Below are 25703 nucleotides of genomic sequence, written 5' to 3' on the forward strand. Positions count from 1 at the left end.
CTCCCCCCGGAGCCCAGCCCAGCACTCAGCACGCCAACAGGAGTTCCCGGAACGGTCCTCTCAGGGTCTCCCCTCTCCAAAGCACTCTGCAAACTGCGCGACTCAGATTCAGGAGGCAACTAAGCAGAAGGCGGGGAAAGGGTTCGGACCTGCACTGGGGTAGTGCCACCCGTACGACCTCGGCAGCCCGGTGTCCCCTGTCTCCGCTCACCACCACCCGGGCCCTTCAATCTGGGAGCTGCCCGTTGTCGCAAGGCCTGGACTTGGGTGGCAGGGGATGGAACCCTGGCTGCTGAAGGGGGCTGGATGCTCAGCAGGCTGGGCAACCGACTTGCTGTGCCTGTCTCCGAGCCCCGGGGGTCTGCCTGGGATGGGTGGAGGGGCTGTCGGGGCCGCGCCGGCTCTCACCTGAGATCCTCTCAGGGTCTGGGGACCGACACACGGGACGCAGGAGCCACCTCGGACTGGACTACCTCCCGCGGCCGGCTCGACTTTGTGTGAGGGCGGGCCAGAAGTCACCTGACTCACGCCACCTGATTCGCCGAGTGCAGATCTCGGCGCGATGCACTCTGGGAGCTGTAGTTTTCACGAGTCTTAGCCGGACAATTGGGCAGCCTTGGGGCGGAGCGGAGGGGCGCAGGCGCCTTGGTAGGGATCGGGGCTCCGGTAGTGAGGGAGGATTAAGCCACTTTTAGGGGCACAGACGCCCTCAAAGCCGCCAGCGCCTGTCGGCGAACCCTGCGCGGCTCTGGCGAGCGAGGCCGGGGCAGCGCTTCACCATCCCAGAACTCCTGCCTACTGGACTGGGCCCTCTAGGTCCCGCCTTCCGCCGCCTCTCCGCCTATAGCCGGGTCCGCCGCGAGGGGTGCGCGGGGCTCCGCCTTCCTCGATCAATGGGAAGACGAGCTGCCGGCATGTTGCATGTGGCTGCGGGAGCGGCAGGCGAGGCTCCGCCCCGGTTATCTGTGCCGGGCGCAGTGTGCAGGAGGGGGCGCCACCGCAGCAGACGCGACCTGGGGTCCCCGCGGCCATGGCTGCACGGCAGGTCAATCTCGGCATCGACCTGGGCACCACGTCTGTGAAGGCGGCCCTGGTGGAGGCCGCGCCCGGCGATCCATCCGGGTTCGTGGTACTGGCGAGCTGTGCCCGGGCTGCGCGGGCGGAGGCGGCGGCCCAGAGCGCGGCGGCCGGGCCTCAGGTGAGGCAGCGCCCTGGGGCCGCGCCGCCTCCAGGAGCCTCCTGACGACCTTCTTGCTCCTCAGAGACCTCTCTGACCACCCCCCCCCCCCCCCCCCCCCCTTCCTCAAAGAAGTCTCCCTGACCGCTCCAGCCTGCTTGACCTCTGTCTGCCTGGTACAGCTCCCCTTGCTCCGTTAGGCCCCTTGCCAGGAGCTTTCTCACCTGCTGGCACCGATCTCCCCACTCTCTGGCCTCTAGGAGCCTTGCCCATGGCGCTGTATCCTCGTGCTCTCTGTCCTCCACTTTTTGTACCCGGACCTGCGTGAAATTGCTCTCCTTGTGGATATGGAGTGACTTTAGGCCTCTCTCTGCTCCCCACAGCTGCCAATGTCCTCAAGTTTAGGATTTCAGTTTGTTCCCCAGGTCAGAGTCTAGGTTTTCCTCCGGAAATCATATGCAGAGCTGGCCTAACCCGTTCTTCTCTCATGCTTCTCTCTCGCGGGAGCGGAATGTGGACCAAGGAACTCAAACACTTGGTCAGCAAAAGTCCCCCAGCCCTGAAAGTCCCCCAGACACCTTGGAGGAAAGACGTCAGGACAGACAGACAGACACTGAGAGATAAGTCGACTGAAATGTCGGAAGAAAGATCAGATGGATAATTCCATGCTATAACTAGTGTCTTGTGAAAGCTACAAGATAGAAAGGGAGAATTTCATCACAGCGGGATCTGCTGTGAGATGTGGGTTCAGAACGGATGTCAATCTTCAGAGCTGGATTCCATTAATTCCCTGAAAAAGGTCTCTCTATGTTCAGTTAATTGACAGTAGAAATTAATATCAAGGAACTTTCTGTGTAACTTCGATTTTTTTCTAGATCTCAGCCTGTTCTCGCAGTTGAAATACGTAACCTCTGTGCCCCTTTCCAGCCACAAACCTCGATTTTCTGAGCCAAGCCCCACTCCCAAGAGCTTTGTTTTTCACAAGCTCTTGCCTCATATCTGGGCTCAGTCCTTTAGGGTTCAGAGTCCATCTTGTTGAGAAGCACTTCAGAGGATAAGGATTTCAGGAGCACTTTGCATTTTCATAGAGCCTTTCAAAGTTAGTTTGGTTGGGGCATTGGGCATTTTAGAAAGATGATTTACTTCATGGACTGTGAAATGCAGGCAGAGTCAGCTCTGACCCTGTGGGGGTGAGCAGCAGAGCCAGGATTACAAGGGGTGGCTTTAGGCTTTTCTCTTAAATAGGGCCACTTGTTGCAAACTGCTTTCCCCACTTCCCCCAGCATTCAGCAGGCTGTTCTGGGATTACAGGCACACCCAGTGCGCCACACCGGCCTAACAAGGGGTTTAGGGGAGACTAGTAACAGCCCGCTTTGCATCCTCCACGTGTGTGTTGCGTTCTGGGACAAACAGCGTTACTGTAATTGCATCTGTTGCAGGATTTCTCAGCCTTGGCACTGTTGATATTCTGGGTCGGATGATTCTTTGTTGTTGGGGACTGTCCTGCGCACTGTAGAATTTTTTGTTGCATCCCTGGCCTCTAGCCACTACATGTCAGTAGAACCCTCCTCCCCAGTTATGACTCTCAAAGATGTCTCCATATTGCCAAATATCCCCTAGGGGACAAAAATCACCCCTGGGGTGAGAACCACTGATCTATAGAAATCTTCATGTCCATATTTGTCACTCTTTAGAAGTATTGTGTGCACCATGGTCAAGCTTGGCAGCCATGGCAAAGGTCAGGCTTTTAGGTATTTGCAATTTTAAAATATCAGGACTTTTGAGGGAAGCTCTGTGACTCTTGAGTTATTAGTTCTTCCTCTCTGGGCCTCAGTTTCCTCATCTGTAAAAAGGGGCATGGGGGAGGAGGATTGAATGAGTTTCAAAGTTCTCTCAAATCTAAAGTTCTAGGATCTGATCTGGATGCAGACCAGTTGATGTTCTGAACCAAGGCCTGGGGGCAGTGCCTTTCCTCTTACATTGTGGGTATACTCATTGTCTGTCCAACAGCTGCTTCCCCCATCATACTCACCACTAAAACTCCAATTATGCTCAACACTGACTGCCTCCCTGTCTTCACTGCCACCCGGCCTGTTTCCCTCCTTCACTGTCCCTATCCAGAGTCTCTCCTGTATAGAGACTCTTGTTAAGATCTGAGGCTCCCTCCTGACAAGAGATTTTCACATATTGAGGAATATGGGGTAACTATTCTGATTCAAAACTAATTCCACTTGAACTAAAGAAGTCTGACTTATGGCCTGTGAAACACACTTGGACATCTGCTTTAACCATTAAAGAATGCCCTCTCTTAAGAATGCATGCTTCCCATCTCACGCCTATGGGTAATGCCCATGTTAGTCCCTTTCCTGACATGGTGGTCATGTTGACCTGCTAATTTGTGACTGAATACCTCTTTGAAACTTTCATGAATGTGTATCCTGGGCATGTTTAATGTATACTCTTTGTTCTAAAAAGATTTAAGACTGTACTGAAACCCATGCTTCTGCAGACAGCTTTCTTCCCTTGTGGAAACTGCCTTCCCGGGTTATAATCCTCACCCTGGCTTAAGTAAAACTTACCTATCTCTTCATCTATAGAATGGTTATTGGTTATTTTGCGTGGACACCCCTCAGGAAAAGGCTCTGTGCTCCCTCTTCACTCCTTCTTCCCCTCCCCTCCCTCACCGTCCTTCTTTCTGCTCTTTTGTTCATGCTTGTTAGGAGCCAAGAACTGCCCCTGACCAAGGCCAGCAGGCTGACGGGGCAAGTGATGGATTTGTTCCAAGGAGGGGAGGACTACACCGCGCCCCTCCCCACCCCCCGAAGGAAGCAAGGGGCCTGAGGCCTCAATCTTCAGATGCTTTTCCAAGACCATAAGCTTTTTTAGTTTTCCAAAGATCAGACATTTATTAAGAGCCAAGCCACATTTCTCTTCTTTTCTGAATTTTCCATGGATCCTTCTAGTTGTTATTAAATATATGTTTATTTTGTGACTTGAGGTGATTTTTGTGTGCCAGAAACATTTGGAATAAAAATAAGTAGTCAATTTGTTAAATTCAGAACCTAGTTCTTTTTTTTTATTAAGATTGGCACCTGAGCTCACAACTGTTGCCAATCTTTTTTTTTCTGCTTTTTCTCCCCAAATCCCCCCAGTTCATAGTTGTATATTTTAGTTGTGAGTCCTAGTTGTGGCATGTGGGACGCTGCCTCAGTGTGGCCTGACAAGTGGTGCCATGTCCGCGCCCAGGATCTGAACCAATGAAACCCTGGGCCGCCGAAATGGAGCATGCGAACTTAACCACTCGGCCACGGGGCCGGCCCCGGAATCCTAGTTCTTATTTAAGCTTTTAAATCAAGCTTATTCCATTTGTAAGTCTAACATTTTAAATGTGATTTTTGAGGACCTTTGAATAATAATCCCATTTTAGTTAATCAAATGCCTTAGATGTTTTAAACTACAGTTATACATTTAATATATTTTCTCTCTTAGATACTGCAGTTGTCTGACCTAAATCTTTTCAGAATACTTAAATAATTCTTATAAATCTAATAAATTAAATGTATAACTATATAGACCTTAAATGCTCTTATATGTTTCAAATCTTTTTATAAATACAGATTTGAACTTATAATCACAAATCTAGATCAGTTACTCAATTTCACATTTTAAATTAGAGTTACGAAGGTAACCTAGGCCAAATTCTCTTAAACATATAAGTTTACTTAAAATACCAAATACCCAAAGATTCTTCAGGCACAGATATTAATCACATAATATCATTCTTTTCCACTTTGAAATTTACTTATTCACCAGGAAAACAATTATGTCATCTGGGTCGCTTTCCCAAGTGCCTATTTTGTGATGACCTCAGCTTATTGAGACTTCTTACTGATTAGAGGCATTTACTGGGATGGGATGGGGTTCTGGAGTCCTATTTCTAGTCTCTAAGCGGGATTTCATAGTTTAAAAGCAGAGGTAGTCACAGAACCCAAATTTCTTAGGTTTGGTCACGTTATTGCCTACTTGTGAGGTTCTATTAGTCTGTACCTCCCACCCATTTGGATGTACTGCTTGGTTGGAGTTGGCATTTCTTTTTTCTTTTTTTCAAGATTGGCACCTGTGCTAACAACTGTTGCCAATCTTCTTTTTTTTCATCTTTTCTCCCTGAAGGCCCCCCAGTACATAGTTGTATATTTTAGTTGTCGGTCTTTCTAGTTGTGGCAAGTGGGATGCCGCCTCAGCATGGCCTGATGAGCCGTTCCATGTCCGTGCCCAGGATCTGAACTGGGGAAACCCTGGGCTGCTGAAGCAGAGTGCATGAACTCAACCACTCAGCAACAGGGCTGGCCCCATGGAGTTGGCATTTCTTTAGCTCTAAGCTATCTAAATGCATTTTCCCATCTGACTCCAACGACTTTGAACTTCTCCAAATCCTGCATTCTTTTCATATTCTTGTTGCTTAAGAACACTCAACTCTTACCAATATTAATATCATATGTGATTACCTTCTGCTTATCTCTCATGACTTTATCTTTCAAGGTTATTCTGCCTAGAGATATCAAGGAGGCAGGAAGTCAGAAGAAAAGGCAAATCAGGAAAAGATGGTCCTGACTTTCTTAAATCTTTCCCATCTCCAGAAAATCTGTCTGCACCATCATTTTGTCTCTCTCTGTGCAGCTTATACCACTGCCCAACGTGTCTCTGAAAACACAAGTCTGATGATGATACTTTCCCATTCAGAAAGCTCCAGGGGCTCCCATTACAGGCCCCTCTCCCTGGAGTTCAAGGCTTGGCAATGGGGCTGGAAGAGCCCCTTCCCCTGGGGTTCAAGGCCCGCCAGTGGGGCCCCAGCCTTTCCTCTTTTCCAGTCGCATCTCCCACCACCCATTTGCACAGCTCATGCCGCTGGTGCTGTGCCCTGGTGTCCCCTGGGCTTTCTCCTTGCCTGCCTTTCCTAGATGGGTTTTTGTGTCTGAGTCCGGGGCTTGGCCCTCAGGGCACTGGAAATGTTTGCCAGATGGGTGAACTAGGCCCAAGAGGGCGTCAGTGCGTGAGGCTTTTCTCGGCTGCACCTCTCCTGCCAGGTTGCTCCCTGCTGTGTTCCATCCTTCTGCCCCAAAGCTCTGTGTGCCTTGCCAAGGACCCTTATTGTTTCTCCTTTCAGTATGGTCTTTCTTGTGTTTTTCTGTCTTCCCTGCTAGACCGTAGATTCCTGTAGGGCAAGGGCAGTGGTTTTCTCAGCTCAGGCTCGCCTGCAGTGGAGGGCAGAGCCTGGGCCATTTGCTGAGCCCCATCTGCAGCAGCGCCTCACCTGTGAGGGGAGTGGAACCTTGCCCCCCACGTTCCTACCCCTGGCCCTGCTGGAGGTGTGGAGAACCCTCGGTCCCACGTCTCAACCCTGAGGCCGGTCAGTAGGTCCTAGAAGTGCCCTGGTAGAATTAGCTGGGCAGCCATCACCCAGGAAGTCCCTTGAGGCCTCTGTCCTCCTCCCCCTCCCCGTCTGTGTGTCCCTGCCCAACGTGTCCTTTTCTGTTTCCAGGGGCGGGAGCAGGACGTGAGTAGAATCATCCAAGCCCTGAACGAGTGCCTTACTGCCCTTCCCCGGGAACAGCTCCGGAAAGTCTGTGGCATCGGAGTGTCAGGACAGATGCATGGAGTCATGTTTTGGAAAACAGGCCAAGGTATGCAGGGCTGCGGGGGTGATCACATGCTGTTACCAGTCACTGTGCACCTAGAAAAGTGCTGCCAAGGGCTCTCTGCAAAGGGTCAGGTTGTCCTGCGCTGGGAACGAAACGGCACATGCTGCCTCTCGTGTTTTGTGTACACCCTGTCTTGTACAACTGTGTAATGAGTGAGCGAGCTTTCCATTCACATGTTATCCATGAGCAGGAGAGGGAAAAGAGTGCGTTCTCTCTCCTTCTCTGTGGGATTCAGTGGAGTGGGTCTTCCACAGCTTTCTCTTTATCTGTGTCAGTGTCTCGGAGCATCAGTGGCGACAACCAAGGGATTAGTGTAGCTGTAGCATATGCCGGGACACAGAGGAAACTCTTGAATTTGGGCACAGTGTTTGTTGTTGAACATAATCACAGGTGTCTGTGATTTTCAAATTCCAGGGTGTGTCCTTTTTATAGGCTCAGTTGCTAAGCACCGTTTCGTTGGTTGTCTTCTATCAGGAGGTCTGCCACAGTGCCTAGGCGGGTGACCTGTTCTGTTTGACCTCCTGGAGGAGAAATAAGCCAGTAAAACAGCAATGAGCACTTTACATGCCAGGTGCTGGGTGAAGCACGTTACCTGCATGATCTCATGGAACTTTCCCAATACCCTTATGGCGTAGGTTACGTTGCTGTCCCCATTGTGCAGACGAGAAGTTGAGGTTGAGAGAGGTTAAAATAATATGCTCAGGGTCATGTGGCAGCAAGTGGCGACTCCAGCTTTTGAATCCAGGTCTGTCTGACTTCAGACACTGAGCTTTTAAAGTCCTCTGGGAGGATCAGAGCTAGAGGAGGACATGATAGCTCAGTGAAGGGAGGCCCTGCCCAACAGAGTGTCCAAGGAAGGAGTTGTGAGCTTCTGTTACAGCAAGCATTAAAATTTTTTTTTTTTTTGAGGAAGATTAGCCCTGAGCTAACACCTGCTGCCAATCCTCCTCTTTTTGCTGAGGAAGACTGGCCCTGAGCTCACATCTGTGCCCATCTTCCTCTACTTTGTATGTGGGACACCTACCACAGCATGGCTTGCCAAGCGGTGCCATGTCTGCACCCGGGATCCAAATTGGCGAACCCCGGGGTCGCGGAAGTGGAATGTGTGAAGTTAACTGCTGCGCCACTGGGCCAGCCCAATTTTTTTTAATTATAAAAAATTCTATATAGACATAAAAGTAGGGAGAACAGTATTATGAACTGACACCCATCTCCCAGCTTCAGCAATGTCAACAGTTTACTGCAGGTAACATTTTAAGCAGAGGATGGATGGCTACTTTTGGGGGCTGTAGCTAAGGGGATCTGAGCATTAGATTCGCCCCTTTCTGCCTGGAGATCCAGTGATTCCAAGTCCCCCGGGCCAAGAGAGTGGTCACTTGCCTTTCAGCAGTGTGGCTGGTGTCTGGTGATGCATCCTTTGATTAGTCCTCAGGATGGGCCTGGGTAACAGTAGAAGCCAGCACAGGCTCGCTCTCTCCCCTCCTTCCTCACGTCTGCCTGTTGTCAGACCAGCTGGGCCCAAAGGAGCTGCTTGGCTCCAAGCAGTAGCAGGAGCAGAAGGCCGATTAGGGTGTTGGAACTGACGTCTCAGAGGGAGTCTAGGTTGTAAAAGCTTTTTAAACTCCTTAATTTTGCATTAATGAGAATAAATGTCCTTTTAATACTAAAACCCTTCCCAAAGAGGACAGTAGAGATCTAATGATTGTGGTCTGGTCACGTGCCTTCCTTTCTGCCCGTCTCCTGGACTCTGTAACAACCACACAAACCATCGCCCCTAGCCTTGGAGGGAGCTGCTTAATATTTCATTGAGCCAGCCCGCATGCCTTCTTGTTTTGTTTTTCATTTCTGGGAAAGAGGAGAGCCACTCTTTGACCATGATGATACCAGCTTACCAAAGTTGAGTGAAATCATATTCGGGATCAAGTTGTTCTGCTTTTAATGGTGGCCTTAATTCAGTTGGTTTCAGTACCTACAATATATAAGGGTCTGTGCCGGGCCCCATGGGAGACATAGAAACGAGCGGATGAAGCCCCCACCTTCCTGGGCACACTCAATGCAGTCGACACAGACGGGCACCAGTAACCCGAGCAGAGAGCTAAGTGCTTCCACGAGGGCACAGGCGAGCCAGTTGGAGAGCAAAGGGAGTGACTAGTGTCTTCCGAGAGGCCTGTGGTTACACCTGTTTCCACATTCCATTTTCAGACTCAGTGATAGCAGGAGAGAAGTGGGGATCATAAAACCAAGCTGAAAGGGAAGCAGCAGACTGGGAGAAAATATTTGCTAGTGTGTAGTAGACAAAGGATGAATGTGGGTACATGTAAAGAACTAATAAGAAAGAAAGGACAAATGGCCCTTTTGAAAAATGGGCGAAGGATAGGACAGGCAGTTCCTAGAAGAGGAAATACAAATGGCTAATAAGCATATGGAATGACGCTCAATGTCATTAGTAATTAGGGAAGCACAGCTGAAAACAGCAATGAGAAATCATTTCCCACCCACTGATTGTAAGAAATCAAAGTTTGATCATGTCAAGAGTTGGCAAAGTGGGTGGAAAATTGGTTCTTTTAAATTGCTCTACTGGTAATGTAAATTAGCATAACCGTTTTGGAGGGCAGTTTGGCGGGGCCTATTAAAAATAAGACAGCTGCTGTGACTCAGCAACTCACTTATTGGGATCTGCTCAGGAAAAGTACTTTAATAAGTACGTGCACGAGGAGGCCTAGTCGGGGTTGTTCATTGCATCCTTGTTTATGGTAGTGAAACTATGACATTTAGCCACAGGGGTGGTTAAATAAATGTTGGTATGCCCGTGAAGTAGAACGACGTGCAGTAGTTAAAAAGAATAAGGTGCATTCATGTATACTGACAAGGAAAGAACTCCAGAACCTGCTGTTGGATGATAAAAACCACCCCTAGAAAAATAAATACAGTACAGCATAGTATAGTACAGTATAGTACTATTTGTTTTAAAAAGTAGACAAAAACAAAATAAAACAAAACCCAACCCAAGTCAACCAAACAAAACTAAACATGTTGCGTGAGTGTGACAACTTTAGATGGTTACCCAACAAGTGCTAACAGTGACTCAGGTGGGGATGGTCAAGCAGGCCTTCTGCTTTATCTGTAATATTTGAACATTTTATATTGAGAATGCATTTACTTATCACTGCTGTAATGAAAAAATAAAAAAAATTTTAAATTCTTTGCAAAAAAAAAAAAAGAAGGAAGAAAAAAACAGTGAAAAAAAATATCCATTAGGCCAGATTCTGGAACAGACTGCCTGGATTTGAATCCTGATTCTACCACTTGGTAACTCTGTGACCTCTGGCAAAATTTTTTAACTTCTCTGTGCTTCATTTTCCTTATGTGTAAAATGGGGATAATTACCACGCTACGTTATAAGGCTATTACGTAGATTAAATGAGTTACTATTTTTAAAGTGCTTTGAACAATACTTGGTATGTGGTAAGAACTGTATATTTGTTTTATAATACAAACAAAATGAAAATGATAGTCCGAAAATAAAAAATAAAGGATCAAAAGAGTTTTGGAATCAGGCAAAGGGGTTGGAAAAAAGCTGCAGAGATCCAGCTTTAGATTTAGGTAGAAATGTAGTTGTGAGGGTAGACTACTCTGCGGGGGAGCCATACCCACGTCCGCAGGTGAAACTTAATGCACTTCAAGTTTGTGCTCCTGTAACACACCTCCCTACTCTCCGGGTCCTGGCCAGGGACGCTAACCACAGTTTGACAAGATCCCTCTGAGCCTTTGCCCTGGCTGTTCCACCTACCTGCAGCACGGTCCCTGGATATTCTTATGGCTCACTCCCTTACTCCATTCAGGTCCCTCCTCATGCGTCATCTGGGAGAGGACTTCCCTGATCACCCTCCAACAACCCATCCCTCTTTCCTCTCACCCTGCTGTGTATTTCTTCACAGCAACTGAAAGTAGCTTGTATTATGTATCTGCTTGTTTATGTTCTCTAGTCCTAGCATAGAAGCTTCATGAAGGCGGTGACTTTTCCCCGTTCGCCACTGTGTTCTCAGGGACTAGAGCTAGAGCCTTATACATACTGTATGCTCAGTGAATATATCTTTCAATCATGCATGTATGAATGAACGGATGGATATTTCATGGCCTGGAACTAAGGGAGGAGGGGCAGTTAAGTCTCTTTTTTTGGTGCTTAATGAGCAAATTTATAGGAAAATATAATGGTCTTGGCTCCCAAATCTGGGGTCTGAGATGAGACACAGCCGTGAAACAGTTTTACGTGAGGCTTGGCCCTGCTTCGTGGCGGGCACCGTTCTGCGGTGGGGCCACATTCTCATCTCCGTCCTTTAGATCTGGAGTGTTCTCAATTGCTGATAACTTTTCTCAACTGGCACTTAATGTCAACATTCTTTTCCCATTTTGCTGCAGTGGTTATATTTATGTTGCATGGAGGTGTGGGAAATATCCCTTGTATGAGGAGAAGAGATAACAAAAAGATATGTCAAGGAGTGTATTCTCTTTCTCAAAGGCTGCTGGGAAAGTCTTTGACCCTGGACAGAGTTTAGAAGGTACAGGTTCGTTATCATTGTCATCGTCACTAATGTTAGCTGAGTGCTCACTATGTGTCAGGTACTGTTCTAAGTGCTTTACATGTGTCAACTCATTTAATACACACAACCATATGCACACAGCACCCACAACACACAACCCTAACCGTTTTCCTCACTACTAGCCTGAAAGTAAAGTCAACACACAGGCAGGAAAGCCACTAGGATCCAGGAGACAGAGTTATAAGTGACTTCTACCTCTAGACTTCTAGGTACAGTCATCACCAAGACTGATGAACTAGCTTGACTGCTGGCTCTTTCCCCAAGATCAGTTTCAGAGGAACCATAGAGAAAAATACAAAGGAAAGGAGAGACGCTGTGAGAAAGCCAGGGGTGACAGGGTTGTTTTGAGTTGGGGTGTGTGGGTTGATGGCTTGGGTCTGGGGCAAGAGGCAGCCAACTTTGCCTGTGGGAGGATAAACCAGGAGGGGAACTGCTGGTTCCCTTGGCTTGCCATGGCTGCGGGCAAACAGTGCCTGTCCCCACACCTACAGGAACTCAGAATAAAATCAAGGCTGCAGAGAAAAGCAGGTGTCCCTCCCCAAAACCCATGGCTGGTGACCTGTGATCTAAGGACCCTCATGGCATTGTTTTTTCCTGGGGGGCAGAGGGGAAGCCCTGACTTGTGGAGACTTTTTGTGGTGCGGGGGGATAGATTAGCTGTGGATCCACCTCATGACTCATCCATCCTCCCCAGCCCCTTGTGGCTGGCAGGACTGAGATCTGGCCCATTTACATTGCCTGACAGAGTAGCCATCACTCTAGGGCAAAATGAGCTCGTGGACCAGGACAACATTTGAAGAGCATAACTGTCTCATAGGAAAAATATTGTGCTGGGTTATTTGATGGCGATTCTATCAGAAGCAAAACTATTAGAATGGACAGACGAAGAATTTAAAATTAGCTTGACATGCATACTAAAAGATGTTAAAAGAGGATATTTGCAATGAAATAATAAGAAGAAAACAAAAAGAACCAAGGAGAAATAGGAGGTTTGAAACATATAATTGAAATAAAGAAATTAATAGATGGGGTTCATAACAGAATGGATAGAACTTCAAAACAAATTAGAGAATGAAAGATTAGATGGAAGAAATCTCTCAGAAGGAAGAAGGAAAGCACAAAGAAGTAGAAAATGTAAAAGAAAAGCTAAGAGATATTGAGGGTACAAAATGAAGAACTAGCCTCTGAATGATAGACCCAGAAAAGGAAAAATAAAAGTGGTGGAAGAGGAAATAATTGAAGAATTAATGGAGAAAATTTTCCCATAATTGACAAAATAGGATGTAACACCCTAGACTGAAAGGGCCCATAGAATGTCACAGAGGAGAGAGAAGGAAGACCCCACAGTCAGATATATTATAGCGCAGTGTTAAGGATTTCAAAGACAGAAAATTCCAAAAGTTTACAGGGCAGAAGATCAGATCCCTTATGAAAGAATCAGAAGCAGATTGAACGTTTCAACAGCAACGTTCTATGTAAGAAGGCAATGGAATGAGTTCGGTGACTGAAAACAGCAACCATTTTATCATATCCTGTGATCTGGGGGCAGGCATTGGGCAGGGCTTAGCTGACTGATCTACTTTACGTGGAATTGATGGAGGTTACTTGGGAGTATTCATCTGATGGACACACTGGTCTGGAAGGTTCAAGATGGCTCTATCAATGCCTGGTGCCTTGGTTGGGAAGGCTGGAAGGCAGGGCTCAGCAGGGGCCAGCCAGATGCCTACATGTGACTTCTCCACATGGTCTCTCCAGCATGCTGGCCTCAAGGTGGTAGGACTTCTTATGTCGTGGCTGGCTTCCCCCTAGTGAGCACTCCAAGGGGCTCTGGTGGGAGCTGCAAGGCTTCTTATGACTTAGTCTTGGGAGTCCTAGGATGTCACTCCCACCACATTCTCTTAGTCAAGCAAATCACCAAGCCCGGCCCAGATTCAAGGAAAGAGGATTCAGACTACTCTTAATGGGAGGAGTAGCAAGGAATTTGTGGCAATCTACCACAAATCCACAAATAGTGTTTTTAAGTATTAAAGAAAAAGACATTAGAATCTAGAGTATTATAACTGATTAAACAAACTATCATTCAAATATGAGGCTATGGAAAAATATTCTGAAACATATAGGTCTCCAGATGCTTTGCCACAGAAAGACCTACACTGGAAACAATTTTGGGTGAAATATTTAAGTAAGAGCAGGGAAAAATCCAGAAGGTGTTCCAAGAGATAAACGAAGTGAGTATGACCAGATTCCTTGATAAAGTTTGATGTCTAAAAATCAATTAGCTAAGACCAAAGGAAAAGAGAAAAAATATCCGTAATCATCCAGAATCAAGTCTAGATAACATCATCGTGATGAGGGCTGGAAGGGCAGAGACCAAGGGACTTGAGGGTGTGCCAAACTGGTTTTCTTATGGGGTCGGGGGAGATGCAATATCAACTTAAAAAAATGAATGAAGAGGAACGTAGAAGAAGTGGGACAAAGGGAGGGAGGAAGCTACTTGCCCAGAGTCACACAGCCTTTGGTGGCGGAGCCAACAACTCAACCCAGGTGCTCTGATGTCAGAACGCATGTGTGTGAGTGAAGCATTATCATGGGTGGTAATGTCTGTGCTATAGCCTCACCGACAGAGCAGCCTCAAGGACATACTGGTGCCGGTCTTTTCTCCATTTTCCGTAATTTCCTTTGTTCCAGGCTGTGAATGGACAGAGGGAGGGGCTGCCCCTCTATTCAAGCCCAGAACCGTCAGCCACCTGGTCACATGGCAGGATGGCCGGTGTAGCAGCGGGTTCCTGGCTTCTCTGCCCCAGCCAGAGTCCCATCTCAGTGTGGCCACGGGGTTTGGCTGTGCAGTCATCTTCTGGCTTTTGAAAAATAGGTATGGACAACTGTTTTTTGAATCGGGTGCTGGATTTAAGGGGAATGAGAGTGGCCAGGGGCCTGCTCCTCTAGCTGTCAGCATCACTCCACACACTGGATTGTCTGTCAGTGAGTGTGACCCCAGCACAGGGTGTGGTCACAGGACCTAGACTTGGCCCAGAACTGCTTCATTTCGCAAAGGGCTCTCTATTGTTTATCTGATTCTAACCCAGAGGGCGAAAGAAGGGGCCAGAGAGGGTAAGGGACTTGCCAAGAGTCACATTGTGAGTTCATGGTGGGGTCAGGGCTGCTGAGAATGGCCAATGTCCTGCTTTCCCAGGCATGGTGCATCCTCTCCTGAGTCCCTTCCCCTCAGAGTGACTCCAGTCAGCTTTGCTTGGAGCTGCTAGAGGTCCTCACCTTGGGAGGTCCAGCTAGGGGGCAGCCGCAGCATGTGGGGTTGTGGCTGCCACCCAGCTATGCCAACCTAGTCCACACTGTCCACAGCTAGGTGCAGCACATGCTTTCAAGTCAATATTAGACCACATTGACTTGTTTTTGGTATGAAAAACAGCCCAGAGTTCCTGAAGTTCTATGATGCAGCTGGCACCATCAGTGACTATGTGGTTGCCATGCTGTGTGGCTTGCGAAGACCCCTGATGTCCGACCAGAATGCCGCGAGCTGGGGATATTTCAACACCCAGAGCCAAAGCTGGAACTTGGAGATGTGAGTATAATCTTGCAGGCTGGCTCCAAGCTGAAGGGCAGAATCTCGAGAGTGAGAGCTTCAGTGGGCTTTCCCATTTGGGAACAGCGGAGGATTTCAAGAGGCCAGGAATCAGGTTCCAACCTGTTCCAGTCACTGGGCTTGGGTGGGCCTGGCTGTAAGTGAAGCCCCTGGGGAGGGGCGCTGTCCCCCTCACCATGCTGTCCTGCTCCTCCTCAGTTGCCCAGCCCTAGAGTAGGCTCCCCAGCTCTCTGTGACCCAGGCCCAGCCTATAGATTTCAAAGAACGTTCACTCTGTAATAAGTTTTAAAATAAGGTTAAGAAATGGAAGTAGTAGGCTCGAGGGATGCCTTTTAAGTTCTTTTTAAACAATCATTTGCCTTTTCAGGTCCAGAAGTCCAGTGCCCTTTAAGTTCACTCGCTTCAGGGCCCAAACTCTGAGTTCTGTACTAAAACAAAAAGCACCTGCTAGTTCAGGTAAAGGACTTTCCAGCATGTTTTATACGATTGACAGCCCCATCTTCACTAACCCTGAGTGATGAATGCATTTAGACTCAGGATTGACTTTGGTTTGGCCTGTGCTAACCAACTGGGACTTTGCACTCTGACTGCCTCCCTCGGCAGAGGGTTTGTGTTCCCTTCAAATCAGGAGGCCGATGCCATGATACCTGGCTCTTATCTAATCCTGCCCGATCACTCCTGCTTAAACTGGTTGTTTTCTTCCCTGGAAGGCCAATTGCGAACTTTTGAAAGCCAGTGTTCACTCTTTAAAAAACCCAACCCTATTTCTCATGGTTTTAAAGAAGCCAGAGAGGTCCTCTGTGAAAACACTGTTCTACTCTCCCTTCTCGTATGTGCATCTTCGAGCGCTTTTCTGTGTTGAGTTTCCTGGAAACAACCAGAAATGGAAAGCCAAGCACCAGGTAAATACTCTGTCCTCTTTTGGTTTGCAGACTGAGGGCCTCGGGATTTCCTGTCCACCTGCTCCCAGACGTTGCCGAGCCGGGCAGCGTGGCAGGCCGAACTTCCCGCGCCTGGTTTGAAATCCCAGAGGGGACCCAGGTGGGCGTGGCCTTGGGTGATTTACAGGCCTCCGTCTATTCCTGTATGGCCCGGAGGACAGATGCAGGTGAGTCTTTTGTTCCCTCCTCACACTTCTGTTGCTGCCTCCTGAGCCCCAGCTCTGCGCGAGGGTCGGAGGGGCGCACATGACCAGCAGCCTCAGCATCCTGCTGCTCGTTATTCTGTAAGCAGGAAAAACACCCTCGTCCCTACAGCCGAAGCCCCTGCTTACAATCCCGCAGGGCAAGTCCTGTCCCAGACCCCAGTCTGTGCCTTTCCTCTCTAGGGCCAGGTGAGGAACTGCCTCTCTCTGGTTGGCTGGTTTCTGTGTCATTTCACGACCAAGAAAATAGATGAGTAGATTAGGGTTTTTGTTTATTGCATGTTTGTCAATGAAAGTTCTGTCTGATCTGAGTAGAAGTGCAGAGTCTTTTCTGTATTTGGTGTAAGAGTCACAGTGAGGTGGAGGCAGGAGTCTAGGGCAGATGTTGGCAAACTTTTTCTGTAGAGAGCCAGATAGTAAATGTTTTAAGGCCTTGTGGGCCATATAATTTCTGTGATAACTACTTACCTCTGCTGTTGGAGCTTGAAAGCAGCCATAGCTAATACATAAATGAATGGGCACAGCTGTGTTCTAATAAAACTTTATTTAGACACTGAAATGTGAATTTCATATAATATTCATGTGTTGTGAAATATTCTTCTCCTTTTGATTTCTTTTCAATTTGAAAATGTAAGAACATGCTACTAGGATTGTAAAATGGTGCAGCCCCTTTGGAAAAGAGTCTGGTAGCTCCTCAAAAGTTAAGCATGGAGTTACCTGTGACCTGGCAATCCCACTCCTAGATAGACACCCAAGAGAAGCCACATGTCCACACAAAAACTTGTGCACAAATGTTCCTGGCAGCATTATTCGTAACAGCCAAAAAGTAGAAACAGCCCAAATGCCCATCAACTGATAAATGGATTAAAAAATGGGTTATATCCCCACGCCTGAAATGCCACAACATGTGAGTGAAAGTGAAAGAAATGATAGAAGCTCATCACAAAAGGCCACATAGTGTATGGTTCCATTCCTGTGAGATGTCCAGAGCAGGCAAATCCCTAAGACAGAGAGTAGATGCATGGTTGCCTGGGGCTGGTGTGGGGGGTGATTGCTAGTGGGTACAGGGTTTCTTTCTGGAGTGACGGAGATGTTCTAAAATTACACGGTGGTGATGGTTTTACAACTCTGTGAATATACTGAAAACCACTGAATTGTACACTTTAAAATGGTGCATTTTATGGTGAATTTATTTTAATTATGTCTCAATAAAGTTATTATTAAAAAAAATGTAGGGGCCGGCCCTGTGGCCGAGTGGTTAAGTTCGTGTGCTCCACTTTGGTGGCCCAGGGTTTCGCCGGTTCGGATCCTGGGCGCGGACATGGCACCCCTCATCAAGCCATGCTGAGGCGGCATCCCACATGCCACAACTAGAGGGACCCACAACTAAAAATACACAACTATGTTCCAGGGGGCTTTGGGGAGAAAAAGGAAAATAAAATCTTTAAAAAAAAAATGTAAAAGCTGTTCTTAGCTCCTAGGCCTTACAAAAACAGATGGCGGGCTGGATATGCCAGTGGGCTGTCGTTTGCCCATCCCTGGGGTAGGGTAGGATTTGGGCCCGCCTGCCTGAGCAGGGTGGTCCCAGGATGTGTGTTTCATCTGATCCTCGCGGCAGCCTGGCTGAGCGAGTCCATTTTGGGAGCCCCGCCTTGTTATCAAGGGAAACAGAGAATTCCTTCATCTTACCCAGCTTCTCTTTGTCAGCACATCTTTTTTCCCTCCATCAGTTAGAACTACTACAATTCAACCCTGATTTTAAAAATTCCAACTAACACTCTCCTCTGTATGCTAGTTTATTCCTATTTCATTACATTCTTAAACAATAAAATTTCAAGCGACTGTTTTTGTTTTGTTTTTGGTAGCAATTCCTCTTAATGCAAGATTAGCTGAGAGGAAAAGGTGAAATTCTGCCAATCCTGTTTGCATATATATCTGATAAAATCTTTTAGGGCCAAGAAAGTTCAAAATCTTCTCCCAAATTTTCAACTAAAATCAATGCCCCAGGCAAATATACTAAGTTTTTTCTGTGACTTAATTTCCCCAGTGCCCCGTCTCTTGCCTTATGTCCCCTCATGTCAAAGCATGAAGGTCAGGGAACTCACTGGGCTTTGGAGTCCAGCCTGCGGGCCTGGGTTGGAATTTCAGCCCCTCTGCTTATTCCGCTGTGACCTTGGGCAGGCTGCGTTTCTTCCTGAGCCCTTGTCATCATCCAAAATGAGGGTGATGATGCCTTTCTCATGGCGCAGTTGGGATGGTGCCTGTAAAGAGCTTGGTTCTTTCCTCCTACTCGGTGGTTTTCAAATCTTAGGCTGTTCCCCTGCCCAGAGAGCTGTCCTGTACCTGGACGTAAATGTGCTTTCTGTATGGCGAGTGAGGGGCTAGTCAAATGGGAAGGAGCTAAGATTTAGGCTCCCTCTTCTCTGAGCTGGTCATAGTCTCTGGTTTCAGATTGGGGCTGCTGGCCTGTGCTCAGTAGTGCCATGTCTGTGGTCAAAGCTGGTCGGTCCCCATCTTGGGCATCTCCACTCAAGGGGATGAGTGGAAGGTATGTCGCTTCTGGTTTATAGTCATGGTGAAAAACTTGGTGTGGCAGAAAGTAAAGATCATTGGCTTTCTGAGACATGTTTTTGCTCTCCTTGCTTCTGACCCCCCGGGAGGTGAGAAGGTTGAATGTTGATCTCCGTTAGTTTGGCTCTCAACAGACTGAGAAGAACAGACTTTTTGGCCAGGTCTCGTGAGAAAAGGAGGAGAAAAGACCCCCGGAACGGTCCTGGCCTTGATCCAGAGGAGAAAATCATTGCCTCTCCTGGGTCTGGGAGCTTTGCCCTGCTGGTGGGGGGAGGTGAAGGGAGCACCTTGGAAACGAGAAGGAAGTGATGCTTGCCGAAAAGGAGTGAAACCTCCCCAGAAAATAAAACGCTTGGGCTGAAGTCTTACTCTGTAAATCATTGTCTATTGCTGTGTAATGAATTACCTTAATACTTGGTAGCCTAAAACAGCAAACGTTTATTATCTCACACAGTTTCTGAGAGTCAGGAATCTGGGTGTGACTGGATGGTCTGGCTCGAGGTTCCTCCTGAGCTTGCAGTCAGGCTGGGAGTGTTGTCATCCGAAGGCTTGACCAGGCCTGGAGGATACAATTCTCAGCTCACTTGTGTGGCTCTTGGCAGGAGGCCTCAGTTCCTTGCCACGTGGGCCTCTCCATTGGGCCGCTCATGATGTGGCACCTGCCTTCCCCCAGAGCAAGTGATCCAAGACAGAGGCAGCAGCACCTCTTTATCACCCAGTCTCCAGAGTCACACACTGATGCTTCTGCTTTATCCTCTTAGAAGCAAGTCACTGAGTCCAGCCCACACTCAGGGGGAGGGGAATTAGGCTCTGCCTCCTGAAAGGAGGAGCATCAAAGAATTTCTAGACATGCTTTTAGAACCGTCATACTCTCCTCCTGCACTGTTGGGACTTGTGACCTCCGAGTTAGCCTGACAGGCCTAACCTCTGCTTCCTTGGACCCCAGTTCTCAACATCAGCACCTCGATTCAGCTGGCAGCCTCCATGCCTTCAGGGTTCCAGCCCGCGCAGACCCCAGACCCTGCAGCTCCAGTCGCCTACTTCCCGTACTTCGACAGGACTTACCTGGCAGTGGCAGCGTCACTCAATGGGGGCAATGTGCTGACCACGTTTGTCCACATGCTGGTCCAGTGGATGGCGGATCTAGGTAAGGTGTGGCCCACAGAGCGGTGTGTTCCCCACTTGTCCTTTCTATGTGGCAGTGTCTTGGTGCTGAATGTGCTATTTAGGCTTCTAGATTCATGTCTCAGACCCAGCCAGGTTCCAGCACATTCCTTCCTTCCTTAGATCTGAGCTTGTAGCTTTCTTTCCTCTCATCTTCTGAACCGCTATCACCTACTTTCTGTTCTGAGGGGGCGCTTTCTCCCCCAACCTTGGCTGTGGAGTATCATAGTAGTCCCCCAGCTCGCCCTTGCCCCCTGTGTCACTTTCTCTGTCAGTGAGCCCCTGGGTCCCTTGCATTCGAGATTTTCCTTCTGAGGACTACTGACAGCTGGAAATACAGTGATCAGACATGAGCGAGTGAAAAGACTCCCAGTATTTTACAGTATTGTAAAATGCTCTGAGCGCTTATTCCTGGCGAGGTGTTCCTGACTCCCTTTCTTGGTGGGTCGCTGGAAACTCTGATGCCTTCCTGCTCTCTTCTGGGTAGAACTGAGCGGGCTTCCTCTGCCCCGCATTTACAGGGAAACATGTGACCTCCTTCTTCCAGGAGAGGGTTCTTCCCCAGCACTTAAGGTAGAAATGAAATTTCTGGTCCACTGTCCAGGTCTAGGGAAATCATGTTCCCCAGATGCATTGGTCACCTGTAGGAGCTCAAAATCAGGTCATTGCAGGAAACGTTGAACATAGTAACAAGGGGAGGCGCAGGCTTCAGGAGGCCGTTGGCAAGCTCATGCTGGTTGTGCAGAGAAGTGTTGCTCACCCATATGGGACCTTTCAGGCTGGCTGCGGACATCAGGATTGCAGGGGTGTTCTGTGCCCTGGGCTTGGGTCCGCTCAGGACTGCTTCGTTTAAAGAACAGAACTTTGATTAGTTTTGCCTTGCATCAGGAAAAGTTTTCAAGATGCAGAACCAGCCATCAGAACCTTCAGGCAAGCCCTTTCTCTAGATACTGGTCTAACTGGGCTCAGTCTGTCAATTGCTAACTGAGTAGGCTGGTGATTCTCTTTATACAGAAGTGACTATTTGTCTTACCCCTGAAAGAGGTGGTAATATTTAATTTCTCTGTAAGATCCTCTCAAAAAGAAAAATCTTTTCCATTTGCGTGGTTCTTATTTTGATGAAATAGAGAGTGTTTTGAAGGTTAGTATTTTGTGTAACTAAACCTTTTATGAAATTTCTACAATTATGTCATTTGATTGAAAAAATATATAGTTGCAAATACAATAAAATTTATTCAGGTAAACGACATCACATTTATTAGCCAGAATGGAAATATTAAAGCATAACATACAAAAATAAAACTCTCACTCTATTTATTCAGAATACCCTAGGTTTGTTTTATCTTCCAGGTTTGGAAAACAGGGAGTTCCACTTTCCTGAGGTAGTTTAGAGCAGGCACTCTGGAGCTGGCTGGCCTGGGTTTGAATCCCAGCTCTGCCACTTCCTGTGTGCCTTTGGGCAGGTTACTTAACCCTTCTGTGCTTCACTTTCCATATCTGAAAATGGGGATCATCCTAGTACCTACCTCAAAGCATCTTGAGGATGAAGTGAGGTAATATTGCAAAGCACTTAGAACGGCGTCTGACCCGTGGTAAGTGTGACATAAATGCTTGTCAAATAAGCATAGTGTGGTGGTGCAACCCGGGAGAGTGGCCTCGGTTCCCAGCTTGGTCCCCAGGGCATTATGTGGCCTTGGCAAGTCCCTTCCCTTCTAGGTTTTCCCAGGTCTAATGTTCTGTGATTCTAAGCCCATGGTGTGGACATTTGGCGACTTGTAGCATTTAATCCCCACATAGATTCAGATGAGGTGGTGAGCCAACTGACGGACGCAGAGACAGGGCTGGAAGCCAAGTCTGTCCAGCCTCCAGCTGGTAGACACCTTCCTTGAGGAGCTCCTAGGGCTGGGTCATGGCCCAAGTGTTTCCCAGTGAGGAAGAACACTTTATTTTAACATTTCCTTAGAATTTTTTTTTGAATTTTTATTAAGGAAATACAAGCATGTTATTTTTTTTTTAACTATAGGCTTCATTTGGATTTTAATAGTTTTTCCACTAATGTCCTTTTCCTCTTCCAGCATCCAATCCAGGATGCCACATTGCGTTTAGTCATCATATCTCCTTAGTCTCTCTGCCTTCTATTGGATTGATCTGCTTTTTCTGTCTTATCTCCTTTCCCTTTTTTCCCATTAGTTTGATGGTTTTACATTCTATATCTATTCTTTGATAATTTCTAACACTCTGCTTTCTAGGATGAGGAGAGGCAGTCACTCTCATGCACTGTGTGGGAATAGGAGGGAATAGGATGTGCATGTCTTTTGATCCAGCAGTTCCCTCCAAGGACGCAGTCCTACGGATTTATATACTTATAAATACACATGTATAGGTTATTCACCAAGTGCACGGTTTTTCTGATATTTTAGTAGAATTTCTAGAGGGAGATGAAAGTCACATATTCGTTCTGCTATAATTAACTAGAGTTCTGCTGATCAAATTTTTGGCTATGATATTTAAATTATTTCTCTCTCGCTCATTCCTGAGCGTGTATAGTGGAGTTGGTCTGAGTTAAATGTGCTGCGATGAGACCCCTCGGTGACTCTAGGTTGGTGATTCTCAGCACTGGCTGCACACTGGAAGTACTTGTGGAGTTTTTAGAATAACGTTGATGTCCTAGTCCCGCCCGCAGAAATGCTGATTATTTGGCCTGGGGGTGGGGCCTGGGCATGGCATTTTATGAAAGTTCCTCAGATGATTCTGGTGTCCACAAGTGTTGGTAAGCACTGGTCTAGAACCTTCTACTCAAAAAGCCTGGTCCTCAGGCCAGCAGCACTGGCTTCCTCTGGGAGCTGATAACAAATGCAGAACCTCAGGGCCCACCCGAGGCACAGTGAGTCAGAGGCTGCATTTTAATAAGATCCCTAAGTGATTTATGTGCACATTCAAATGTGAGGAGCTCTGATCTACACTCGTGGTTCTCTGCCTCTACTGAGGTATGGGCTAGAGTGTGATCCTGGAATTTCTGACACTGCTAATAAGTCTAGTAGCAGCCATGGTGATGCTTATTGATAAGAGTATGCATTTGGTCCCCTTGGGATCAAGGGTCCCATAGCTGTGGGGTGGTGAGGGCTCACAGCAACACTTACGAGATCTCTCCCTGAGGTCTGGGTTGGGGTCTGCAGTGAGAGAGCTGGTTGGGATCTGGGCCAGAGCTTAGCTAGCCAGACTGTGTGTTCCTGAGCTGGGAAGCAGCCAGCCACAGTGAGGAGAGGCAGCAAGTAGACCTGTTCCGCCCCCTGGGAGTTCTTTACTGCCTCAGCCTGCAGCGAGGGTGTGCATGAACTCACACAGGTCTTCCCTGTTTCTGGCAGGCCTGGAGGTTGAAGAATCCACTGTGTATTCACGCATGATCCAGGCAGCTGCACAGCAGACAGACACCTGCCTAACCATCACTCCCACAGTGTTGGGAGAGAGGCACCTGCCGGACCAGCTGGCCTCGGTGACCAGAATCTCCTCCTCCGACCTCTCCCTGGGGCATGTCAGCCGGGCCCTGTGCAGAGGCATCGTTCAGAACCTGCACTCGATGCTTCCATTTCAGCAGCTCAAAGAGTGGGGCGTGGAGAGGGTGATTGGCAGTGGCAGTGCGCTGTCCAGGAACGAAGTGCTGAAGCAGGAGGTGCAGAGGGCTTTCCCTTTCCCAGTGTCCTTTGGGCAGGATGTGGATGCAGCTGTGGGGGCAGCTCTTGTCATGCTCCAGAGAAACCTCAACCAGAAAGAGTCTTAGTCAGCACAGTCTTTGGCCAAAGGACTGTTGCAAATTTTATCTAATTAACATTCCTGACATGATCTTGGCGTCATTCTTTTTCTGGACAGCTGTGTGGACAGCTTTTAAGCAATGCCTGTTCTCAGGGCACCATCTTGACCAAGAACCTACCTTCAGGGCACACTCTAATAATGCATCCAGAAACCATCAATCAGGAGTCATCAACGAGATCCCAAATCAGTACCTTCTGAAAGAGACTCACCTGGGAGCTGGCTGCAGATGTAAATGTGGAAAAAAGAAAGAGAGAGAAAGAAAAAGAACAGTAGCCCAGCATCCTGGTCAGTAGGCTCACTTGTGATTCACCTGTAGACAAAGATAAAATAAATGTGGACTTCTGATACCAAAAAGTCTGGTGCTACGGGCTCCAAGTAAGAAAAGAAGACCCACCCTCCACCCCATGTCCAGCTTTTGGATTGATTGTTTTAGGGACATGAAGCCTAGACTTGGGTCACATGCACTATTGGAAAAGTCATTCCCTACTGGACTTTACCATGTCACTCTGAGGCCCCAATCCCAATCTTGTTAGGGCACGGGGTGGCCCAAGGACAGTGAAGCTGCCTGGCTGAGATGAAGATGCAGGGGTCTGTGCTGGGCTCACCATGTACTTTCTCCCAAGGAGAGCCTGCTGCACTGCATCTGCCCCAGATCCGCACGACACAACTGGCTTGAAGGCATGGAACAGGGAAGAACAGGCTGATGGCATGACCAGGAAGGGGGAGAGATGCTGTGTGAACCCCACATTCAGCACATTGTTCCCAAGAGCCTGACCAGGCACCAGCAGGACCCTTTTCCAGGAGTATGTCTGTGCAGCAGTGTTTTCGCCCCTGCACATCCCTGGGAAGCCTTCCAAGGGAAGGGATGCAGCCGGGTATGCTCCTGTCAGAGCGGGTGGCCAATTTAATCAGAGAGAACACCTCCTGCAGGCCCCAGCTCTTCTTTCTCTTGGTGTAGGCCTTGCTGACCCACCATGTATTCCTGGCCCATGGAAACATCCCATTTGTCATCATCCCTGTAGGGATTCCAGAGCATCTTAAGCCTTCCTGTCTTTGGGAGAGATGACCATGGAATGGCCACCATTGCCACATCTACTCGGAGACTCCCAGGGTCATCCCAGGCTCAGGCAGACCTGACTCTGTGGCACCCGGGCAACTATGAGTTTGGGAAGCAGTCATGTTGTCTCTTTGTGCATGTCACTTTATGAATTATGTGATTGTTTGAAGCTCTTAGATTCATCTGCCTGGCTTTGCTGATTGAATTTCAGACACTAAAGCTCACTCTTTCAGAATTAACGATTTAGTCTGCTCTGGGAGACTGTAGGTTGCGGCACAGCTGCAGAACTGGGTTTGGGAGGTTGGACGCAGCCCCGAGTATCATTTGTAGGTTGTCCTGTGGAAAAGCCCCGCCTGCCCCACGGTTCTTCCAGGACAAGTGGCTGCAGATCACTCAGGAAAGTTGTGTAACTCTTCTCTCAGCCAGATGACTAGACACCATCATTTTGGAGCCCCTGCAGAAGGCTTTGTGAGAGAGAAGGCACCTCGGGATAGGATGAAGGATAACAGTCCTGTCTGTCAGGAGGAACCGGCCCTCTGACTTCAGGGAGGGAGCCTGTCTTATGTTCTCAGGGTGCTGTAGATGGAGTCTGTAGATATCAGATTAGAAACTGGGTGGGTGGCCGGCACGCCCAGGCAGCCCAGCCCAGTGCCAGCGTGGTGCTGGAACTCTCTGTCCCCTTTCCATGTGTCCTCTCTACATCTGAGGGCTGAGCCTTGCACACTCCAAGCTTGTCAGCGAGCAGTCCTACTGCTGTTTCTATTGCACGTGGCCTAGAGCCTCTGCAGGGGCGTTGAGTACAGCTGCCAGCGCCTCATTTTCCAACCTGAAGTCACACACCACTCACTCCTTCTGCTCTCATTCCCTGGAGGTGCCAGT

The 25703-nt window shown here is 48.1% G+C and overlaps 2 protein-coding genes across 4 annotated transcripts in view; one reads left to right on the forward strand and one right to left on the reverse strand.

The window, feature by feature from the left end:
• CTNS (cystinosin, lysosomal cystine transporter) overlaps positions 1–1534 on the reverse strand; it is a 17358-nt gene extending 15824 nt beyond the window's left edge. For 2 of the 3 annotated variants that reach the window (XM_046677014.1, XM_046677016.1), the window contains exon 1: positions 409–517. The gene's annotated coding sequence lies outside the window, so the exon portion shown is untranslated. Of the gene's footprint in view, positions 1–408; positions 518–1401 lie in introns of those variants that run through there. The other variant, XM_046677015.1, reaches the window with a different exon arrangement.
• On the forward strand, positions 967–25063 carry SHPK (sedoheptulokinase). The gene is made up of 7 exons (XM_046677013.1): positions 967–1198; positions 6717–6858; positions 14166–14349; positions 14905–15057; positions 16011–16186; positions 19740–19940; positions 23323–25063. The coding sequence occupies exons 1-7, from the start codon at positions 1031–1033 to the stop codon at positions 23733–23735; spliced, it is 1437 nt and encodes a 478-aa protein (XP_046532969.1). The 5' UTR covers positions 967–1030; the 3' UTR covers positions 23736–25063.
• The last annotated feature ends 640 nt before the right edge of the window (positions 25064–25703 follow it).

The sequence above is a fragment of the Equus quagga genome, chromosome 11 (genome assembly GCF_021613505.1).
Source record: "Equus quagga isolate Etosha38 chromosome 11, UCLA_HA_Equagga_1.0, whole genome shotgun sequence".
Classification (NCBI taxonomy): domain Eukaryota; kingdom Metazoa; phylum Chordata; class Mammalia; order Perissodactyla; family Equidae; genus Equus; species Equus quagga.

What these genes read in the sequence shown, in the direction of transcription:
- SHPK (XM_046677013.1), top strand. Translation starts at nt 1,031, where the DNA reads ATGGCTGCACGGCAGGTCAATCTCGGCATCGACCTGGGCACCACGTCT. An exon ending in GTTTTGGAAAACAGGCCAAG is followed by an intron (nt 6,859 to 14,165) that starts GTATGCAGGGCT and finishes CCTTTGTTCCAG; the next exon opens with GCTGTGAATGGACAGAGGGA. An exon ending in CAAAGCTGGAACTTGGAGAT is followed by an intron (nt 15,058 to 16,010) that starts GTGAGTATAATC and finishes TTTGGTTTGCAG; the next exon opens with ACTGAGGGCCTCGGGATTTC.